The 22,174-nt window shown below is 39.3% G+C and overlaps 3 protein-coding genes across 7 annotated transcripts in view; all 3 read left to right on the forward strand.

The window, feature by feature from the left end:
* Positions 1–1,250: 1,250 nt before the first annotated feature.
* Positions 1,251–12,557, forward strand: prr16 (proline rich 16). Its single transcript, XM_041998269.1, has 3 exons — positions 1,251–2,044; positions 4,876–5,955; positions 10,752–12,557. Exons 1-2 carry the CDS (start codon positions 1,910–1,912, stop codon positions 5,731–5,733), a joined length of 993 nt encoding a protein of 330 aa, XP_041854203.1. The 5' UTR covers positions 1,251–1,909; the 3' UTR covers positions 5,734–5,955; positions 10,752–12,557.
* Positions 12,558–13,801: 1,244 nt separating this feature from the next.
* On the forward strand, positions 13,802–18,938 carry pheta1 (PH domain containing endocytic trafficking adaptor 1). Of its 3 annotated transcripts, XM_042000247.1 has the most exons (4): positions 13,802–13,886; positions 14,450–14,541; positions 15,361–15,503; positions 16,208–18,938. In XM_042000247.1, the coding sequence occupies exon 4, from the start codon at positions 16,236–16,238 to the stop codon at positions 17,121–17,123; it is 888 nt and encodes a 295-aa protein (XP_041856181.1). In that variant the 5' UTR covers positions 13,802–13,886; positions 14,450–14,541; positions 15,361–15,503; positions 16,208–16,235; the 3' UTR covers positions 17,124–18,938. The 3 variants fall into 3 exon arrangements, with proteins under 3 accessions (XP_041856181.1, XP_041856180.1, XP_041856182.1); XM_042000246.1 differs by lacking the exon at positions 15,361–15,503 and having other exon boundaries at positions 13,838–14,541; XM_042000248.1 differs by lacking the exons at positions 14,450–14,541; positions 15,361–15,503 and having other exon boundaries at positions 13,845–13,886.
* A 2,502-nt stretch (positions 18,939–21,440) lies between these two features.
* The window catches only part of sh2b3 (SH2B adaptor protein 3), a 54,103-nt gene continuing 53,369 nt past the window's right edge, over positions 21,441–22,174 (forward strand). For 2 of the 3 annotated variants that reach the window (XM_041999802.1, XM_041999803.1), the window contains exon 1: positions 21,441–21,761. The gene's annotated coding sequence lies outside the window, so the exon portion shown is untranslated. Of the gene's footprint in view, positions 21,766–22,174 lie in introns of all 3 variants that reach the window. The other variant, XM_041999804.1, reaches the window with a different exon arrangement.

Raw genomic sequence — 22,174 nt, forward strand, 5'->3', positions numbered from 1 at the left:
ACAATAAGTTTTTTGATTAACTGAAGTGATCCGTTCCATTTCTTTCAGCACCATGGACAGCAGCATTGTTTGTTTGTTGTGTGCTGTGAACGAGTTCAAGCAGCGAGCACTCAATTTGCTGCTTTTTGTGATTTTTTAAAAAAAACTTTTGCAATGAAATGTTTTTGATTACATCAGTTACAGTTATAACAAGATCTTTATGGCTGTAACCCTTTTTAACTGCACTGCTATGCACTAACATATGTGTGCATGGCTTAGGGCTCCTGTGTTATTCAAGCCCAAACTCTGTGCCACCCTTGTCCCAGTTGGTACCCCTACCTAGCCCCCCATAAAAAAAATTTAGACCTGCCCCTGGACACGGTTTACTGAAGATAACCTCACATGTTATATTAAAAATGGCTAAAGAAGAACAGAGTTAAAAGTAACTTTAATCAAAGACTGTAACGGATAGCGGTGGAGGTGAGGACCCAGATACAGACAGTCAAGGCAGGAGGCAGAACAATGCAGCTGACAAGGTTTTATTTCCTTAAACGCAGGACAGGGAACCACACACAACAGGGATAAACCAAAAGGATCTGACAAGGGCAAACTGAAAACCACGGGGTATATATACACAGAGGAACAAATTGAGAACAGGTGAACTAATGAGCCAGGGACAGAAAACACAGCACATGAGGGAAAACTGAACTAAACATGACAAAAACCAGAAATATAATCAAAATCATGACAGAACTGAAACACAATAAGACAAGACAAATGTTGGGGAAGGACTTGAGTTGTGTTTCAGATCCTGTTAATGCAGAAATAAAGGATATTAAATTGTAAGGGATTCCAACCACTGCCCTACTTAGCCCTTGTTAAAAGTACGATAATGTAGGCTAAACGTTTTTCTGCACACACAGATTTACAGTTTTATAATGTATCAGCAATATTATTTGTGCATTCCTATTGAAAATGTACTTAGTTGAGTAGATATGATATGAAGATATTCCACCAATAAATTTGCTTTGTATTTGAATTTACAGAGAACTAGTTTTAATATTCGCTACTTGGGTAGTGATGAACAAGTTGAACGCAACTAAAGCAAACGTTCACGCCATAACTATAAGTGTGAGATATGGGAACAAAACATGCCAACAATGTCAGTTGCAGTCAGAGCAGAGAGCGCGAGGAGGAGGAGATAGAAAGAGAGAGAGAGAGAGAGAGAGAGAGAGAGAGAGAGAGAGAGAGAGGATGCTCTGCGCCCGGACGTTGGCTGCTCCTCAGACTCTCCAAGGAGGCTGCGATGGAGACAGGATGAACCTGGCGGGGTGTTTTTCAAAGGAAAGTGCCTCTGGGGTGTCGTTACCCGGTGGTGTCATTCCCAGAAACGTCTATTACGGAGAAGAAGGAGGTTGTTACCATTTTGTCGATGCCTGAGGATTATGGACTCTTACAATAACGATGGACCGTTTAACGGTTTGGGTAGCTGCTTAGTTGTTCCTCTTTCTGTTCTTCTCTAATGTAGCTAACAATTTTTTAGCGCATAATAACATTGTCTCTCCCCCCAAAATCTTGAATTAAGCCTTCTTCTGCCGTGAAAAATGTTCTTGGCACCTCATTTTTGTTTTTTGTTGGGCAAAGACGCGTCTAGGTTGGCAAACCTGTGGCCAAGCGCTGCTTCACAGACAGTATGATACAATATTATCATATAACCGTTATATTTCTTGCGTTTCGCTCTATTGCGCATGCCTAGTGGTAGATATAGAATGCTGCCCGACGCCACTTCACTCCGTCCTGGCCGTGATGTAGGAGCAAAAGTAGAAGGAGCGGAGGACTAAATAAACATGCGTTGGCAAAGTGGCACCGTGACGACCAAAGGATTTGACTTGAGATCCTTCACGAATTAGATTGTGCCACAACCTGAAGAATGTCAGGGACACCAAATGCGGAGACTGAAGGAGTAGTCTCCAAAGTACAAGTGAAAAAGGAAATCAAGACAATCGTGGAAAATCTGGAAACCATCCTGGGAGACCTTAAGGATGTAGCCAAAGAGCTTAAAGAGGTAAATTAACAGGAAACAATGTCTACCCAACCCCCAACCCCTCCTTGTTTGGTTTTGTTACAGTCTCGGTTTCTGTCTGCTCTTTCTAAGCATCCTTGTCTGAGTAAAGATGGGAGGCTGACATCCACCTCACTGGGGCCTGGAAACGGCACACGCTCTCACACACACACACTTGCACATACACAGGTTGTGCTCCTCCCCCCTGCCCACTAATGTATGTGATCATTATCTCCAACATGAAAGACATTTTGCACAGGAGGATGTGGGGTGTGAAATGACAGGACTTCACCCTGACTCACAAGCTTGGATGAAAGTGAGAAAAATGTAATCATGATTAATAATTAATGGAGAAGTTGGTTAAACCACGAAGGCGCTTTTGCATTGCATTTCATCATCTAAATGCAGACTGTTGTTTGCTGGGAATTATCTCCTGCCAAATAATGGAGATGTGGTGTCTCCCCCACCCCCTCGTCATCTCTCTTGTGGTATCTTTCTAATACCTTCTACATCTTGTGTTATCTTTTTTTTTTTGTTGTTGTTGCTTTTTCTCTAGTCCTTCTTGTTAAAAATCAAAACTCAGAGCTGTCTGACCATTCAGATTTGAAGGATGCAGAGCCAGAGATGCCGATTAAGAGTCAGTGGGAAAAATTCAATCTGATGTTTAAAGATTTATGCAGCAAGTTAAGTTCATAGAGTCCATTGTGACATGTTTTCATTCAAATCTTAAATCAGTGTTTCCTCTTAATACCAATCAGTGAATCTCATTCAGTTAGTTGAAACAACCTGCAGTATTGTTTGTTCTCATGTTTACATTTTCCTACTGGCAGCACACCGGGCACCCAGGCTGCTGTGCCAAACCTCTCACCTTAACATGACAAGCTGTCATTCTAATAAAATCTTTTTGCATACAGCCTCTGCTGCCTACATTATGGATGGGTTTTTTTTTTTTTGCAACTTAAGCCTAATGAGACTTCTTTTGTCTTTCTTGGCAGTTTATGGTCCATCGCAGCAAGCAGAAGGCATTAGAGTTAAATGAGAACAAGAGGGCATTGTAATCTGCCTATTTTGATCTTTTTCTGATGTGCCTTCTTTCTTTTTCTTTTCTTATTTTCCTTGCAGGAAATTGTGTATATGACTTATTCTGACATCGCTTACACATTAAACACATACCTCAAGGGGGTGTTACTATCAAAGCCAGTGTTTGGGGCATAATCCGTTTGAAATGCAGTTATCTGTTACAACTCACAGACAGGGCTGGAGCCGAGCCTGGCTCTAAGGAGGGACCCTGCCCAGATGCTTGGCACATCCGCTCAAGCTGCCTGGCCTACAGCAGCGGCTGCACACTGGGATACTGGTATTACCTCTTGTGTGTGTCTCAACAAATTATCCATTTAAAGACTGCATGAAGAGTTTAGCTCTCTTCCTTCTCTGCACTAGCCTACTTTCTTTCCCTTCAGTCACTTGCTATCTTTTCTTTCTCTACTCATCACTCACTTCACTACTCTCAGCATCTTCTCAAGCTATTTTTTAAACATGTATTTCAAAGCCCTTACATGGACTATCAAATATAAAGCTGATCCTGGATAGTCTTGTGTCAATTAATTTAGACTTTTAGGATCCTCAAGAGTTACAAAGTCATTAATAAAATTGCCCATTATGTCAGTTCTGGGCATCAAACCAGTGACCTTTAAATAAAAGAATAGAATCATTCTTTCATCCAAAGAAAATATTTGGATGTATTTCTGAAAATAGCTTCAGAACACAGGCATTATATCACTGAATTTTAGTTTTAAGGTTCTAGCAGATTTTAGCACCACCTGTAAATTTAATCCACTATGCTAATGGTTCCCTTGACAGGTTTTATTATTGTATTTATAAAATCAAAAACCATCCAGCCTGCGTCCTTCTCCAAAGTGTAGGAAATATGTTTAAGACAGCACTGTATATCACTCCTAAATTGGATGGTTTATGGATGGATGGATGGATTAAACTACTTCAAGCATCCTGGTTCAGTTTATGCATGTTTTAATAGGCAAGTGTAATTATGTCTGCACTGTTTATATGTTGTATGTAGATGTGAAATATTTCCCTACATGGGCTATGAAAACAAAAATAATCTTGTAGGACAAAGGAAACCTTATATTTTTCTCAACCATATCCTGATAAAATTCTGTTTTCTAGTTCTGCTCCATTTTAATTTCCCCTTTATACTCTGGTTTATTGCCTTGCCTCATGATTGTCTTCTCCAGTGTGCTGTATATATAAATGATATTAGATTCTAAGATAACAGAATTGTTCTGTTATTTATGTGATTCTTCTTTGTGCTGATTCTGCAACATAATGACAGATTACTGATTTTTTTTATGTTCTTTGTGTTTGCCCCCTGCTCTCTTTTATTCTTCTCTGGCAATGGTTTCATGTTAATAATGATCATTTTTCTTTTTTGCAGGATGTATGATGGCCCAAATGTTTGATTTATTAGATTGTTGCACTATATTCTTTCAGTAAGAATCTGGCAGGCTGATGGGTTATACCATCAAGATATCTTTAGTTTTAATTTAAATAATCTTACATTAAAATGTGTCCCTTTGAATTTTGTTTTAGATTAAATAATGAAGAACTTATAAGCATGAAAATATCAGTTCCTAAAAGGAGCAAAGTGTCATATCTTGCCCTGTAACCACCTAACTTGTTAATCATTTTTTCCCAGTTATCAGCTTTATTTTTTAGCTGAAATCATTGTTGGTGATGCATCTTCCTCTCATGTCACATTGTCACATAAGTTTATTAACCTCAGCCGTCACAGTGACACTTCTTCTGCTTGTCACCAGGTTGTTCATGAGATTGACACACTGACATGTGACCTACAACTGGAGGAAGACGGACTGACAGAGAGCTCAAAGACAGACACACTCAACTCCAGCTCGAGCTCCACCACCACCACTACTACCGCCTCCAGCCTGGAAAAGATTAAACTCTTCCCTGAGGACTGCATTTTTAAAACACAGGTGCCCCTCAATCCAGTCTGTGTCAACCCTCCTGCTGTCCTGACTGTACTCAAGAAACCCCATCCGCCCTTGCCACCCCCGAGACTTACCCCACTGAGAGCTGAGGATCAAAACATTAAGAATCTGCCTCATCCAACCTTAGTCTTATCAGGGAATATCTCCAAGGCTAATGGGTCTTTAAGGAATGGCAGCATTTTCCCGCTGAAACCAAACAAGGATTTATTTTCCTCCACTCCATGCTTCATTTCTGGTGAAGGTGGGATCCCTGAATCAGGTTTTGTCCCTACATTGCCCAGACCTATGCCACTTCTCCGCCATGACAAGAACAAATGCCCCAAGGCCCCCAGCAGGGAGCCCCGCGAGAGGGAGCGTGTCCGTTTCAGTGAGAAGGTCCAGTATCACGGCTACTGTCCAGACTGTAACCTTCAATATGACGTTGATGACACAGAACTTCACTTACAGGCTGAGCTTAATGACTTAAGGCTCAGCCCTGTGCACTGCTGCTCCTCCTCCCCACCTCCTTCTTTTTCTCATGAACTCATGTTGGAAAATGGAGGGCTCTCAGTCAGCCACAGTTTCCCACCAACAACAAACACCCTTCCACCTTGTGTGCCTCCTCACACACTTTCCATCAAGCCCCATAAAACAATCCTACGCAAATCGACCACCACTACAGTTTGACACTAAATGTCCATGTTATGTTTTAAACTTAAACATTCTTGAACCAGTAATAGTGTTTTCTATTTTATGAGCACTTTCTACTCCAGCTGAACTATAGATTTTCCAGACAGAAAGAGGAGTGGTTGGGGGACAGGACACAAAAGGATGGATAATGTGAGTGGAATGAACAGAAAAGCATCGCTTCAGGCTCTAACACGTAAACAGAGAGACCAGGAAGAGGCGGTAAGTGTTTGTGCATGTATGACTGTGTTTGTCAGGAGAAGTGGAGGAAGGAAAAGAGCAATTGTTTGTGTGCAGCGATGCATATATGCAAGTCTGTCTTCATGGCCTTTAATGTAAGTTTATTTGTATTTGTGTATGTCTTGGTCGATTACATGTGTAGAGTGTGAGATTATCAGTTAGTGAGTGAAAAATGCCCAGGGGATATATGTGTCTTTCTATAAAAGTGAGACACTAACGAGTCTCAAGCACAAGGTACTGTTTCTTAGAAAAGTCTGTGAATAAATCATGTCTTTCTGGATAAAACAAGAAAAAAACCTCCTTCAGGTTTCATCCAAAGCCTTAAAGACCTCCCCATCAACGGACGCCTATGTAAATACAAATGACAAATAATGAAGAAAAGCTCCTATGGGATGTAAATACAGCCGGTCACACCTGCCTGAATAAACAGGTACAGATGAAAGAGTTCATACTAACTTTTCCTTCACCATCTTCCGGTCTAATTTCCATTTTGCTGATGTTTCAGACTGTAGGACTGAAAGAAGACAGATTTAATTAAAAAAAAAAACTGACATGGACAAGAAGCAAGGAAGACATGTTTGACGACACACTATCTTCTACATTTTTTGTAGCTGGATGTCTTTATAGCAGATTTGGATGAAAAATCTTATATATATATTTTTTTTAAATCTTAGAAATACTGTAGAAATATTGCTTATGTAGACACCCAGTCTCCATATCTTCTGAAACTAAATGGATAGTTAATGAAGAAGTTCTGTTCTTAAGTAGAGGCAATCCAGCAGAAAAAGTCTGTTCTTTATTTTCTTTAAAGATTAATAATCAGCATTGATATCATCCTATCTCAGTCTATACGGAGCAGTTGGTAGTCTCCACTTTATAAGCTTCTATTAGGAAGCATGAGTTTCCTGTGTGTGTGCAAGTACAGATAATCATTTTTAAATTGAGTGTAAAGGAATCCTAACCCTGTGTGTGTGTGCTTGCAAGCCTTTATATTTCTATAGGTGTTTGTAAAAGCACATGTCAGCTCGGCAGGCTTGGGGAGACAGCATCCCTGCGGGTCAGATGAGAATAGTAGCACCTTCCTCCCAGCAATGCCCTTAATTAGCTGGATTAGACCACAGAAGATAACAGCGCTGCCTCAGTGAGACTTTGGACCAGCGTTAGCCTTGACAAAACTCAGAACTGCTGCTGCACATATTATTTATGTCAAATAGAGAAAGTAACTAAAGAAAGCTAAAGCAAGAGGGAAAAGTACTGAACGGTAACAATGCGTGCAGGAAGGTGGGCAGTTATGTTATAAAGAATAGATTTAATATGTATATCACATGTTAGTGACAGGTTGTGGGTGTTGGAAGCTTGAAAGGGTCTGAGAAAATCATGGTATGAAATAGCACACAGTGATGACTAAATCCAACACATGACCTCACTGGCCTTACAATCTAAAATCGGCATCTGGATTAGGGATCAGTGGATATTCAACCATGAGAAATTAGACAAAGTGAGAGTGTGTGTGTGTGTGCAGGAAAGTGCAGGACAGAAAGAGATGGAGGATAAACAGAGTGGTAGAGCGAGATAGAAACTATGGTATTTGGAAGAGGCAAGTGCTGTTTTGGCTGCACTGTGTGCTGCTAATGTGGATGCACCCTCTTGATGATTTCTCTCAGTGTAAAACATTCACTCTATTTACCTTGTATTAGTGGATCCTAATGAGTTTGGCAACAGCGTCCATGCACACGCATACACATTAGTGTTGAACAGAATGGATTGCAGCCAGTATCATCAACTGCTGGAACTCATAAGGGCTTTTGCTACTGTGGCACTTCCCTACTAGTTAATGCACTATTCATTGAACCGAGGAAATGGACACAGCAGACTTGGAATTGTATGATTAAGAAAGTACATTGAAAAAGTTAAGGCATATGCACTACTTTTTCTTTCTTTTATTTTAAATCAAATTTTGATGCTTTGCAAAATGTTTGAAAATAGTTAAAACACCACTTTTTTTAAAGAACACGATGTTCTTTCTCAGTGTACCTGTTCTTGAGTGTTAAATCTGTTTTTAATGTTGACATGCTGACTGTTAAGATTAAACATTTGTTGAATTTTGTGTACCCATGCTGCAACCCAATGATGAGACAAGATTAGCTTGAAATCTTTAAAAACACATGGTGACATTGGAAGTGTTTGTACCTTACCTGAGCTGCATTATTGACATCGAAACAACCATTTTCCATTATAAAATTCTCCCTAGGAGTGAATGTGAGTGTGAATGGTTGTTTTTCTCTCTGTGTTGGCCTGTCGACATGTCCAGGGCGTATCCTGCCTCTCACCTAGTAACTCCTGGGATGGGCTCCAGCTTCCCTGCGACCCTGAATTGGAAAAAGTGGTATAGAAAGTGAATGTTTAAAAATATATAAAATTTTACAAAGTAACACATTACAAAGGTGATTGTATTACCTTTGAATGTTGACAGTGGAGGACGTCCTTGCTGCTTCTAGTGGATTAACATAACACAACTCTCAATGCCAAAACAGTGTTGAGATTTTATTGATTTACAAAGAATATTTTTACATTTTTACAGTGATGTCATTACCTTATTCTCCCTGTATTGTGATATATATTATACAAGACACCTCCTGAGTGATGGGGAGATAAAGAACCTGTGTAAAGGTGGAGAAATCAATTTGACTTTTGCTCGTCTAGCTGACCAACACTTACTGGAAAATTGTTTTGATGCATCAGACATTGTTAAATACATCCATGACTTATAAGAAATTGCTCCTGTGATACAGAAACTACTGCTGCTCTGACCATGGGTGTAGGAGCTCTTCAGTGTTTTTGTAAAAGGCTATCTGGGTCCTGATGCTCCAGGCTGGAAGATGGAGTTGTAATGGGCAGGGAGGAGGTGGATCTTCACCGCCTCCATCATGAGTCAAGACTGACTCAACTGCACTGACCTACTCCCTACAGCTCACCACTCCAGTTCGGAGCCCAGCTCTCTCTCTCTCTCTCTCTCTCTCTCTCTCTCTCTCTCTCTCTCTCTTTCTCCCTCTCTTTCTCTCTCTCACTGTCTCGCTCCCTCTCACTATTTCTTCATTTCTTTCTCCCTTTCCCCTCGGCTGATGCTTCACTCCCACTCAGCAGCATCTGTATGCAGAACAATCTCTTTGTGCACACGCATCTCTGTGTACACGTGGGTGAGGTTGCTATTATTAAAAAAATATATCACTTTGTACAATGAAAACCATTGGCAGCATTTCAGTGGGTACTGTGTGTTTAATAAAAAAAAACGTTCAGTGATTTTATGCTGCAGAAGCCTCAGCTAGCTTCACCTCTTACCTTTGACTAACTTTGACTAACTTCTATGAGTGAGAATACTTTTTTCTATCTGTAAGACATCTTCTAAAAGTTAATAAATATATGTAGGATCGCCTACATTTGAAGTTTGTGTTTTTAGGATTTCAAGCTCAGATCATATCAGGTACCTGAGGAAAACATGCTGCTTCCAAATATATCTAAAAGAAGCTGATTTATATAGTTTAATTTGTTTCTTTAATTTATTTATAACACAATACCCTTATGTGTGTTTATAATGTTTAGTATGTTTCCCATTCGTATATATTACTGTTTTGTCTTCATCTGATTTTCCCAACCTGGCAAGCGCAAAGCACGTAATGAAGCTCAATAAATGTGTCAGAGTGAGACACACATTTTGCCAGTGAATATTAATTAGCTCTTGTTTCTCTGCCTGATTGTTGGTGGTGATAGTCTGCTAAGAGACACAGTTGGTCTGTTTGCTCATCCTTGTTCTGCATGCATCATTTACTTTTTTTCTTTCCCTCAATAAACTACATTTCATTATGATCACTGAAAATAACAATGTTATGATGAAGCATTAAAGTAAATGAAACAAGTAATTGTGGTGCTGCATGCCAGCAGCATTATATCTGTAATGAAGATACTGTATGCAAGGTTCATTAGAACACAAAATAGACATGACCTACATTGCCCAACACCAAAGCCTTCAGATGGAGATTTGGTGCACATTAGGAATAAATACTAGCTGGTCTTGGTGCCTCTGTCCATGACTCAGACAAAGTCATGATGTGGGAAACTGAGTGGGCATGTATGTGTGTGTTGTCGAAACACTTGTGCACCCTCATAAGCATAAACTGAGATGCTAAACTGATATATGTGAAAGTGTTTGATAGTGCATGAGTACAAAAAGCCAATAATGGGCACTCATGCAGTCATGTGTGGAAGAAGAAGTCAAAGACCATGAGATGGTTCAGTGCAACTTAGAAAGCTGTGGTGGTGAAGCAAACTTAATCTGAGGATTTCACGCCCCTTTGGAGATTTTTAAAATTTAGAAGCATCAGCTGCACTGCTCTCTGGAGAGGTAAACAATATCTCAACAACTGGACCAGATTTGTAGAAGCCAGCGTGGCACAGATGGGGTCCTTGGCTCTCTGAACTACTCCAGACTTGACTAAGAAAAAGTTAAAAAAAAAGGTTGACAGCTGTTTAAGGAGGAATACTGGTGTGAGACTTTTGACATTTCACAAAAAGAAATGTTTTTTACTCCGTAGAGGAAAATGTGCCAGACAGTTCAGTCCTGTTCACTTTGATGGCTTGTGTTGCTGGCTGCTTGTATCAGGACAATGATACCTTTCATTTTGGTTCTATGAAAAGCAGTTTTTGGTGCTGTGACTGTCAAGTATTTCTCCTCTGTGCAGTTTTATATTCACACTAACATGATTCCTCTTTTCCCTATGCAGGGTCCATAGAGATACTTGAGCTCTGAGAGGAAGGGATGCTTGCATCATACACCGACTGAACCTGGTTGATCAGAGGGAGAGAGCAACAAGAACTGAGCTCAAACATCAATCCTCTTTTACATGAAGTGCTAATGGCTCTTAACTAACAGGAAACAATATCCTCTTGGACTAATTCATACTTTGACTTTTTAGCATTAAACAGCTTCCAGGCACAGCTGTACAAGGGTAAATCCAGGAGGAAAATGTCACTGTATGTAAGAGCAGACAGATTAATTATATTGTGGTGGTGATGTGTTTGTTCAAATGAATGGCCAAATTAAATATTAGAATACTGCTGCAACCCTATCATTAAAAATAAAGAGCCGAGTCTAGATGAAACAGTACAAGATGGGGGTGAAATAACGTCAGCTAGTATTTGATTGATGTCTACACAGACTTTTGCTCTGTGCATACTCAGATGGAAATCAATAGCTCCACTCAAGCGATGGAATTTGCCTTTTGAGAATTGTAATTGTTCGTGTGTGGAGCCCAATAGTTCTGCCTGTGAGCAAAATGCTGCTCTGGTGGACTGCAGATAAGGAGAAAATAATATGTCAGTGTGTGCCATATCAGAACCACAGATTGTTTTTGTAAAGACCATTGTTTTTGAAATGAATGACGATGTGGTCATTGATCTGTGTCCAGATGTGATGTTCATTTTTCAACTATTTGATTGACTGGTGCCATGCATCCACAATTATCTCCCAGTAACATGCAGAGATCCAGAGCAGTGTGGCATAGTTGCAGCTTTAACAAAAAAGGATTATTGAAGAAGTAATAATTTGCATCAAATTTTTATTTGTATACAAATCAACATGTATGTGTTTGATATCAATATATTTCAGGCATTTTTCTACAGAGACTTTAACATTTTAAGAGATGATATTTTTGATATTGTGTTGGATGACTGAAGGTTTTTTGTTTTTTTTTAAACGAAAGCTGACATTCCCTCAAGGCATATGTTTTCAGCAGGGCAGAAGAAAGAGTTATTTACACATAAAGAACAGTATTTGTATTTTTGTATGGATGAATATCTTACAGATTGAGCTGTTTTGTGAGGGTGGGGAAGTAAGATGACAATGAAAAGTGGCATAAACCAAATAATTGTTGTGCTTTATCAGAAGGGAGGCATGGGGCTGAATGAGCGCATGACTAACTCTTCACTTTGTCCTGCCATCACTGTTTTTCTATGCATTTCTGTGGAGAGGTGTCTGTTGGTGGTCCCAACATGCAGGGTGCTCTGCTCTCCATTATACAGAGTTATTAAGAGATATTCTTTCTCATGTTCTCATATGATGTCCATCAAGTTAATCCTGCAAACAATATAAGCCTGAAATATTTTCCTTTGGCTAGTAAGCCACTGGTTATAAAATAATAATAGTGGTGATAACAGTGTTTATTATGGAGAACATTTAAAAACCCTTATAGGGTCTAAATCAATAAAGAATGAATAAAAATAATGATATCACTATAAGCAGGTCATTATTTATTGAAAGGCTGTTCTTCATGTTAATGGGAAGGGAAATGTTTCTTGCTGAACAGCATTGCTCCAACACACACAGCCTCTCACCGTAGGAGCACCACATTTATAAAGCCCACCTCTTTGTTCCTGCTGAACACAGAGACTGAATTCATGACCAAACTATGAATCAAGAAAGAACCAGTTCAGAAGATGATTGCAGCATCTCGAAAAGTTGTCAGCGATATTTTGTTGTATGTTCACAAACTGTTTGGAAATAACTTGTCAGAAGTAAACACTTTGCACTCAGTGTTGATGTATGTGATTGCTTTAAATTGAATTCCAGTGTCGATTTTATGTCTGCACACTATTAGAAACCATCCTCGTAATCTTTCACAATGTCATGACTCTGTGAACTGAGTGCCAAACAGAGGAAATTAAACCAACTGCAAGAGCATCACACTTAATCAAAGTCATAAAAAAGTGGTGCAAGCAATACTCCCAAAAAAATAAATAATTAAATAAAAAAATACAGTAAATGGAATCAGCAGCTGCATCTGTTAGTTGAAGATTAGTGTGATGAGATAACAGGCTGGCGGAGCTGAAGGCCATGAGCTGTCCACAGATGATATTGTAATGAATTCATGGTGGCTTGTCATGGTCATACAGACTATGACACAGGCTACAGCCAGCAGCTCAACACCATTATAATGAAGGACAGGGTTACAGGGACAGGGCAGCCATGGCCTAAAGCACAAAGGCAGATTTCAAACTGAAATGTCTTAAGTATATCCATGAACTGGAAAAATCTGCTGTAAGATGTGCATCGGAAACATACATATTTGATCCACAGCAGTGATGCCCTCAAGCAAATCTTAGAAATTCATACATTTCTGTGGTTATACTGTGCAGATGCTTGTACTGAATGGAAATGAAGTTACTTACAAACATAAAAAGGTATTTTAAGTTTATTTGTCCTAAATGCAAAACAAATTTTTGAGCCAAATGTCAAAATCCTCCGGTTAGTTTTATTAATTGTTTGTTTATTCAGCATCGGTGAAGTAAGTTATATGACCAAAGTTTTATTTTGCCACAATATGTAGCATTCCACATTCAATTTGTGTTTTTATTCATTTTGAGATTACATTTATTAGTTAGTAATATACCAGGTACATTCTAATTAATACAAGTAAATTGTCTAATCATCAGGTATTCTTCAAATCTGGACTAGTTAAGAGAGAGTATAAACTTCTTTATGCTACCTATAAGCACAAAAGGGTGATTTCTGTTCTTCTAGGCACATCGGTCCAGAAATACAATAAACAAGGAAGAAAGAAAGAAAGAAAGAAAGAAATCTACATCTGAAGATCTGGTACTGTACATCCACGCAGGTGCAGCACTGGCATCAGACATCTGCTCCAAGTACCACCTTTCCAAGGGCAAAAACGGGGTGCGCGTGTTTTACGTTACAGCATATCCGGTAGGGGGGGGCCTCAGTACCAAGTCAGTATGGTTCTAAGGGTACACCGCCCGGTCCAGATGTCCGCGTAAACCAACACGTAACCCATCGGCTCATCACGTGACAGGGAAGAACGGAAACCCCTCCAAAAAAAGAAAGAAAGGAAGAAAGGAATGAGGTAGAGATGAAAAAAAATTTAACAACGGCTAGGTTACCAGCTTGGTACAAAGTGGCATTTTATTGGCAGGTAATAACTAGCTACAGCCAGCTTGTCGGCTAGAAGGCTGCTGTCTTAAATAACGTGTGAGCCGAAGAGTCCATCTGTAACAGCTTTGCTGAAGTCGCAAGAATGCTGACGCTGGATGCATTTTTGTGGTTCACCAAAGTAGCTGAATGCGTTTGTAGCTAGTTGGCACAAAAATACGTATTTCCGCGTCGAGCGGTTTTTTTTTTTTTTTTTTTTTGGTTGTATGTCTTTTCTGCTGAAACAGTTATGTCGGCCGAGACGTATTCCCACAAAGTGCTGATGTGTCAAAAGCTTGTGACCCACCAGTCCGTTCGAGACTGAATCATTCGCTCAGGCACTATTAGCTCGCAGAGGAGTAACAAAACAGCTAATCTGGGACACATTAGCCTCTGACGTTTGGAACTGGACGTTTCAGCTCCTCATGGAGTCGGTACAGTGAACCTAAATGTCTAACAACTGGGCACATTTGTTTTTTCTTGTCCTTACTTGAGAAGAGAGACAGAAGAAGGTTGAAACTTGATAAGAAGTAAGCTCCAGATGTGATGGGAGGACTGGGGTGGATGCCAGATGGATTTGAGATAAACATGTAAGTTACAATCTACTTCAAATATGTAGCTCACTGACAGCATTTTTGTCCAATTAGGTTTCATTCTTGCACTTGAAGCACAAAATGTAAAGACAATTCGTACAGTTCAGTGTAAAAGTCTTCACCCATCCCTGACCTTAAAGTAGTATGTATATATATATATATATATATATATATATATATATATATATATATATGTGTGTGTGTGTGTGTGTGTGTATTTATTTTTAATATTGGCTGCTTTTCAGGTGGTATTCTATTTATATCTATTTATTTGATTATTTAATATTTTGCTTATTTATGTAACAAATGTTGACTCAATACATTTTGGCCAGGAGAAAGAAAAATTGTATCTTTATGCATGTTTTTACCAGCAGCCTGTAACAAAGAATTTTTTTAGATGCAAGTAAACAATTGTTTAATGTAAAATAGTATTCATGGACCAACAACAATATGATTTATGTGATGTGCATTTTGCAGTTAATCACCTGGTTACAAAACAGCATGTTGTGCAATAAATACTTAAACACTGAAAGGTTGGACACGTGGATTCAAAAGTTTAGTTAAAGACAAATTAAGTTCACCTGCAAAGGTTATGGTGCATTTTAGGTACATTGTGACATCATACAAAAAGCAAAAAGTCTCTATCTTTTTGTGAGTAGTGTATATATATACATATATATATATATATATATATATATATATATATATATATATATATCAGATATACAGTATAATATATCTCAAAGTAATGTCTGTAAGTAAAATCCATCCAAGACTTAACACAGACACATGTGATCCTTCTACTGTTCCCTGAAGCCTCGTCAGGAATCATCTCCATGAAAGGGTGGCTGTCAAGAAGCAATTCTAAGAAAGCAAAACAGGAAGAAAAGACTGGACTAAAGGGGAGGGACACCCGAGCCAGACTTCATGAGTCTGTTTCTGCTGGAGGTTCTTTCCTGGTAAAAATGGGGTTTTCTTCTTCGCTGTTGCCCGCTAGCCCATACAGGCTCAGGATGACTTGTAAAATGACAAGAAAGCTTATCTAGGAAGTTTTAAGCTGTGTTAAAAATAAATGCAGTCACACAAAATAATGCCCTTTAGCTTGTTAGAAATTCGTTTTTCCCTCATAAACCGTATTTCCATTTGTCTTTGCACATATTTCAATAAATCGCTGCCCCGGTTACCATGTTAGTCACATTCAATGTTTGTAGTTGAAGTTGCACCTGTTTGTAAGTGTTTTTATTACTGACCAAGTGAAATTGGATTAGCAGTTGTTTACACAGTGGGAAGGTCTGAGCCCTAGTTTACTGCTGCACATGTGATTACACAGCCTAAAACACAACAACAAGTTGACCTGCTAAAGCAGTGGATCAGAGCAATGTCTCAGATTGTGTCAACTCCTCTTTGTTGTGATTGGTAAAAAATAAAAGTCAATAACACTGTGGGCATGACAGCTCAGTGGGGGAGGAGGCTACCAGATGTTTATCTAGAAAGCACCTGCCTGTGGAGTACAAACACTAAATCAGTCTCTTTTTGCCGATACTTAATTTTGTGTGAGAGCTTAAAAACTCTTCAGTTTCACTGAAAAAAGTCTGCTTGTGCAGTTACTTTTTGGCATCTATGAGTGTGGAGTAATCTTTTAAACTTGTGGGTATTTTTTTAGGTAAAAGACGAATCTGCAGTGGGAGAAGATGAAGCTGAATGAACGCAGCGTAGCGCACTACGCCACCTGTGACTCGCCACCAGACAAGACGGGCTTCCTGTTTAAAAAGGGTGAGCGCAACACCGCTTACCACCGCCGCTGGTTTGTCCTGAAGGGCAACATGCTCTTCTACTTTGAGGAACGTGACAGCCGAGAGCCCATCGGCGTCATCGTTCTCGAGGGATGCACTGTGGAGCTCTGCGAATCAACTGAAGAGTTTGCCTTCGCCATCAAGTTTGATTGTGCCAAAGCGCGGGTGTACAAGATGGCTGCTGAAAACCAGGCAGCCATGGAGTCATGGGTGAAAGCGCTGTCAAGGGCCAGCTTTGACTACATGAGGCTGGTTGTGAAGGAGCTAGAGAGGCAGCTGGAGGAGATTCAGGAAGCTGCAGTGGGTGGTTTTGTTGGAGGTGGAGGCCAACAGATCAGGCCCAAGCCTTCCAGGCGTAATCAGATGGTGCTTTCCAGATCTGGAGCATCCTCCTCTTCATCTTCTTCATCTTCCTTATCATCATCATCAAGTGCCCCTTGCATGACAGTCCCCTCCTCCACCCAGAAGAGTCTCCAGGATGAGGTGCAGCTGATCTCCGGGTGCTCCAAGGAGAACGGAGTTGCGTGGAGTAAACCACCAGCTGCACTGGCTAATGGTTTTGTTGAAGGAGCATCTTCCTGTGTGGCCTGGGAAGGCTGCACAGATGCTGGGAACGTGAATAGTTATGGGGCTGATGGGGCGAGGGCACCACCGGTGCCGCCCCGGAGGAGAGGAGCATCACTGGAGAGCCCGGTCTCTCCTGACACTAGATGCTTTTCCAAACTTCATGACTGGTACGGCAAAGAGGTGGAGGAACTGAGAGTGCAGTGGCTGCAGAGCCAGTAAACAGACTGAGGTGGATCATCTATTTTTTTTTTTTCCATGTGAAACCATTCCCTTCTGATCATTCTGCAGAGCAAGAGTTTTCTGAAACAGACAGAAAGATGAAAACACTAAGACTTAACTGCAAATTGACATCACAGATTTTTAAAGAAATAACTCAAACTTGCGACTGATTCCAAGTCTTGTCTGGCACAAGGGGATTGGTCAACCTTTACCAACATTTCTACAAAGACATACAAACAATGCTACTTCACAGTTTCACAGAGTAACACTTGCCAATGAGAAAATGCTATTTAAAAAGCTATCTCATTTCTTAAAATCAGCAGTTTTCTTTGAATGGCTTCAACTAAAAACATGCTGTGTTGTTGCCCCAGTGTTAAATTTATTCAGCCCTTGTAGCTTCCAGCTATACTCTGTGAACATTTAGGGGGGGAGGGGGTGTTTTCTGGAAGCAGCTGCTCAAATTACCCCAATGAAGTCTTCTAACTGAGAGAAGGTCTAATATTCTTTTTCGTCTCACGCGATAAGCCACATAAAAAAATGACCTGAAGATGTTGCACAAGACAAATCCACATGAGTTAGATAGTTATGACATGATAACCCTGTTTGGTGCTGTCCAAGCTTTGCCCTCTTTGTGACCAAACTGCTCTTATTTAAGTGTTAATCAGGAAAGGAAAGCAGAGGATAAGAGTTCCTTTCCTGTGACTTAAAATCTGCTAACTGTAGTAATGTGAGAGCATTGTGGAAATGAGCAAAGATGTTGGAGAAACTTGTCCAGTTTCTCCCAGCAGGGTACTTCTCACCCTGAAGGCCTTGCGGTTGCCAACGTCAGAACATCCCCTCGACAGTCACTAGAGACCGTGATGGGAGCTGGATGTCGTGCTCTGAGCTACACGCCCTTTTATTTTTAGCCCTTGTTAGCCAGCAGCCAGATGATGCAGTGTCATAAGAGTGCTTGTCACTTAGTTCTCCTTTGAGTCTCATGTTTCAATAAAAGGAGGTAATTTATCCTTAAATTTACAATGCTCAATGCTCTGATAGTGTCATTTTATACAAACAAATCAACTTTATCATAATGTATGGTTGTTTTTACAACTACTTACCTGAATGTGATTGGTAAGGTTATAGGTATACTCAGCGTAAACATCTATCCTCCTGTTTAAAGAAAGCTTTTTTAAAAATGATTGCTTCTGCTCTCTTTCTACGTCTGACCATAAAGCTGTTTTATACTCTTTGGTTTATACGTGCCTTATGTTTCCTGCAGAACTGTTATTGCAGTTGCAGCTATGACCACGTCAGTGGTTTTGTTCTTAATCAGCTATACTGTTTTTTTTTTTCCCCCTCCTCTTTGTCCTTCTTTCTTGCCAAAGGCTCATTTTGGTGCAATCACTCTTTGACACTTTAGTCTGCAACAATGCACAGTGCTGTCATTACTGCTAGACACTTGGCATGTACAGAAATGGGAAAAGGTGGTACAATGGGAATGTTTTTCTTTTTTGCCTAAGGGCCATTACTAAGATTTTAACAAACATCTAAAATTCAGGATGTTTAAATGTTTTTTTTTACAGCACTGTAATCAAGGACTAAAAGATTAATATGAATGTTTAAATGTAACCATTTGGTAATTATTTTTTTTTAAAAGTGCCATATAAGAAACGCATAACAATATATATGATTTGTTTTTCCTTACATTTCCACGATTGTCCTAGCATGTTCCAGTGTTACCTTACACAGCATTATATTGTCTAAATGATGTTCTGTCATGGTACTCTTTAAGATATTTTTGTAAATCATTCCATAAACAATGATTTTGTTGTACAACAGTCTCTTTAGTCATATTATTGCTTGAAAGGATGTTTCATGTAGATCAAATTATTATGGACTTCCTCCTTTCATCAAGTCAGTTAGTAACAAGCCACAGCTCATGTCTGAATTCATGCACACATTTCCAGTGCTCTGCAGCAGGATCTTCAGCAGGTGTCACTGTACAACCATTTTAGATCATGGTCTTTTTACTTCAGGGCTATCGGCAATCACAAGTGGTTCGGCAGGTGGATGTAGCTTATTTAACCATCTGGAAAAAAAAAGGAGGAGGGGTTGATTTAGGATTAACACTAGCAGGATTGATAGTTAAGTTTTTGGTATCACAAAGCCAGTTTTTAGCATAATTAAAAACAAGCATATTTTTGCCCTTACTTCCCACTGAATGTTATCACCATGGCAACTTGGCTGGAAACCTGACTTGCTCCAAACTTCAGTGGATGGCGCTGCTTCATGTTTTCAGTGTTGGACTTTTCTTTTCTGCTCGAATAACTTTCCAGTTTTGTTTGTCTGACAAGAAATTTAACATCTGCCTTTTCTTTAAAAACTACATAAAATAAAAAAATATCTTCCTAGTCAATACAATTTGTACAAAACAGGAAAATAGTCTTGCTTACTGAACTAAAAGAAACATTGATCTGAAATAGCAGGATTTAAGATCTGATTTAAGATAAAAATATAAAGGAAACATTTTAAGGCCACAAACATTAATTATGTGAAGAAGCTGTTTGTTATAAAGCTTTGAAATCTGATCACAATACAAACAGCTGGATTTATGCTTCTCTACACACCTGTGTGTGTAATCTAGACGGTGAACACTGGAGGGAGCTGTTATCCTCTGCTACCATCCTGCAGATGGGTGAAAACTCAAATGCAGGTAGTAAAAAAATAAATCTTCATACATCAGTAAATGCATTTATTGAATAAATCACTCATTTGAAAAAGCAAATTAAATATGGATAATTTTGGATTACTCTGGGGTAGAGCAGAAGAAGAAGAAAAAGGTGCATTTCTGTGAATTACATAGAGAATTGCAAAAATTCTAATATTCCTTCTTTGCTAGCAGAGAGTGGGGGATAACATATTAAACATACATAAATGTCCACCAGCTCAGCTTTAATTAAAGGGTGGAGGCCTTGGGACTGAGGTCAGCTTTGCCGAGAGGCTCCGGACACCACCCCTGCTTTTTAAATCATCCAAGGACATATTTAGGCAATAACTTCACCAATATACCAAATTGTATGTTATGTATAACACTACAGTATAAAAGTCAACAGTGTAAGGAATATAAACACCTTCTTTGGCTAGTTTCCTTCATCCATGAAGTATACAAGAGTAGATATACAGATAGAAGCAGAAAATGGAGGAAAATAAGAAAGATTTTGTCAGCAATAAACAACAACAACAAAAAAACAACTCATTTATAATTACCATGCATTGCTTGTAGCCAGTCAACCAACCTTCAGATGGTCCTAAATCTGAATCCAACTTTTTCTATCTTGCGTGACTTTCTGGAGAATTCAGTTACAGAAAGAACAGCTCATTCTTGAGTTTGGACCATCTTCATTATTTTTATGGTTGCCTTTCTTTGGGTGGCAGTTGCCCTGCCCAGATAATTTTAATCATTCATTTTGACTATTGAACTGCTTAGTACTCTACTTATAAAAATTCCTTTGACTAATAAAGCCAGCATTATATACTTGATTATATTTTTCTGTTCGCCTTCATGTCCCATGGAATTCCCCAGAAGAAGCAGGACAGTGTTACAATATTACTCTAATAATGCATGTCATTACCCAATGCTGGAGTGGCTGATTAAAGGCTTTGACTGCTCTGCCCTGCTCTTGTTCGGGAACTAGAGCTTCAAATTAAGCTGGATCAAAATTAAAAAAAAGTAGATGAGAAATAACTAACTGTACCTATGTACATAGACATAGATAAAGCTATTAGTATTTTTTAAAAAAGCAAAGGGAGATTGACAAAGATATTTGAGAAAAAAAAGCAACTGAGAATAGAATAAGGATGAATAAAGTAATCAAAATAACAAGGTTACTTGACAATAAATAAATACCATGAGAATTCAAATACAAAACATAAATACTAATATCACACTGCCTGACCATAAAAAAGTCACCACCTGGATCTAAGCAAATAGGCACAAACCCCCTATTGGATAATTACTGCATGGGCGATTATCTTTCACCCTTATATATATATATATACACACACACACACACACACACACACACAGACACACTTGTTTTGTTAATTTTGTTTGTCTAAACAACTTCTCATTTGTTTTCTCAGCATTTCATTAATTTGTTCTTCTCTGTGGTACTTTTATTGCTCCACTTCCGTTGAGTTGATGCGGTGCGGAGCTCTGCAGCCTTGGTTTAAGGATTTTTACGGAGAGAAGATACGGATATCTTGTTTTGAAAATCGTGACCGGAAGTGGAATTTTTATATGACAGTCTCTTCTCCCTGTGCTTGGACCGCGGCATTTTTTTTATGACAGCGGAAATGAGCAGTAGCCTCTTTTTCCGCGTTAAGTTCGTGGCTGAAAGTTTTCTTTCCTCTTTTTTAATTTTTTTATTTGTTTTTTTTCTTGCTGGGGACCAGTCGCGTGCAGTCACCATGAGAGAGAAAGTGACGAGCTTTTTAACGTGCAACCTTTTCTCTGATGTCCACTTTTTTTTGCTCCTCGCCGACGTCGCTTAGACTTAAGTTTTAATGTTTCTTAACACATTTCCGTTATGCGAAGCCTAACTTGGTGGTTAGTCGTCGTGCTGCGGTGGGTGCCCGTCCGAGATAACGGAGAACGTGAGTAAGCTTTGCAGCCTGAGACTGTCAACTTTTATTCCTTCTTTCTTTCTTTGAATGTTTCTTAATGACCAAATTTGTATTGTAACCGCAACTGGAATATTCCCAAAATGACGGACTGCAGCAGAAGTATAGTCAAAGCTTCAGACAATTTCCCTTATTTATCGTCTAAGATGTGCAAGTTCAAAAACAAAGACAAACAAACAAATTAGCAAAGAAAAGTTTAAATGGTCTGCTTCTCTCAAGTTATGGGTTTGCGCAGATTTTTTTGCGCAACGAGTTCATTTTTTTAATAACAGTCCTGCCACGCACTCAGCAGTAGGCTACTTTCTGTTTAGCATAATTATCACCAAGTGTATAAACACCACGTGCATTTAGGACCTGAACAGTAGCTTAAATACACGTAAAGTTTT

This window comes from Melanotaenia boesemani, chromosome 11 (assembly GCF_017639745.1).
Source record: "Melanotaenia boesemani isolate fMelBoe1 chromosome 11, fMelBoe1.pri, whole genome shotgun sequence".
NCBI classification, from domain to species: Eukaryota; Metazoa; Chordata; class Actinopteri; order Atheriniformes; family Melanotaeniidae; genus Melanotaenia; species Melanotaenia boesemani.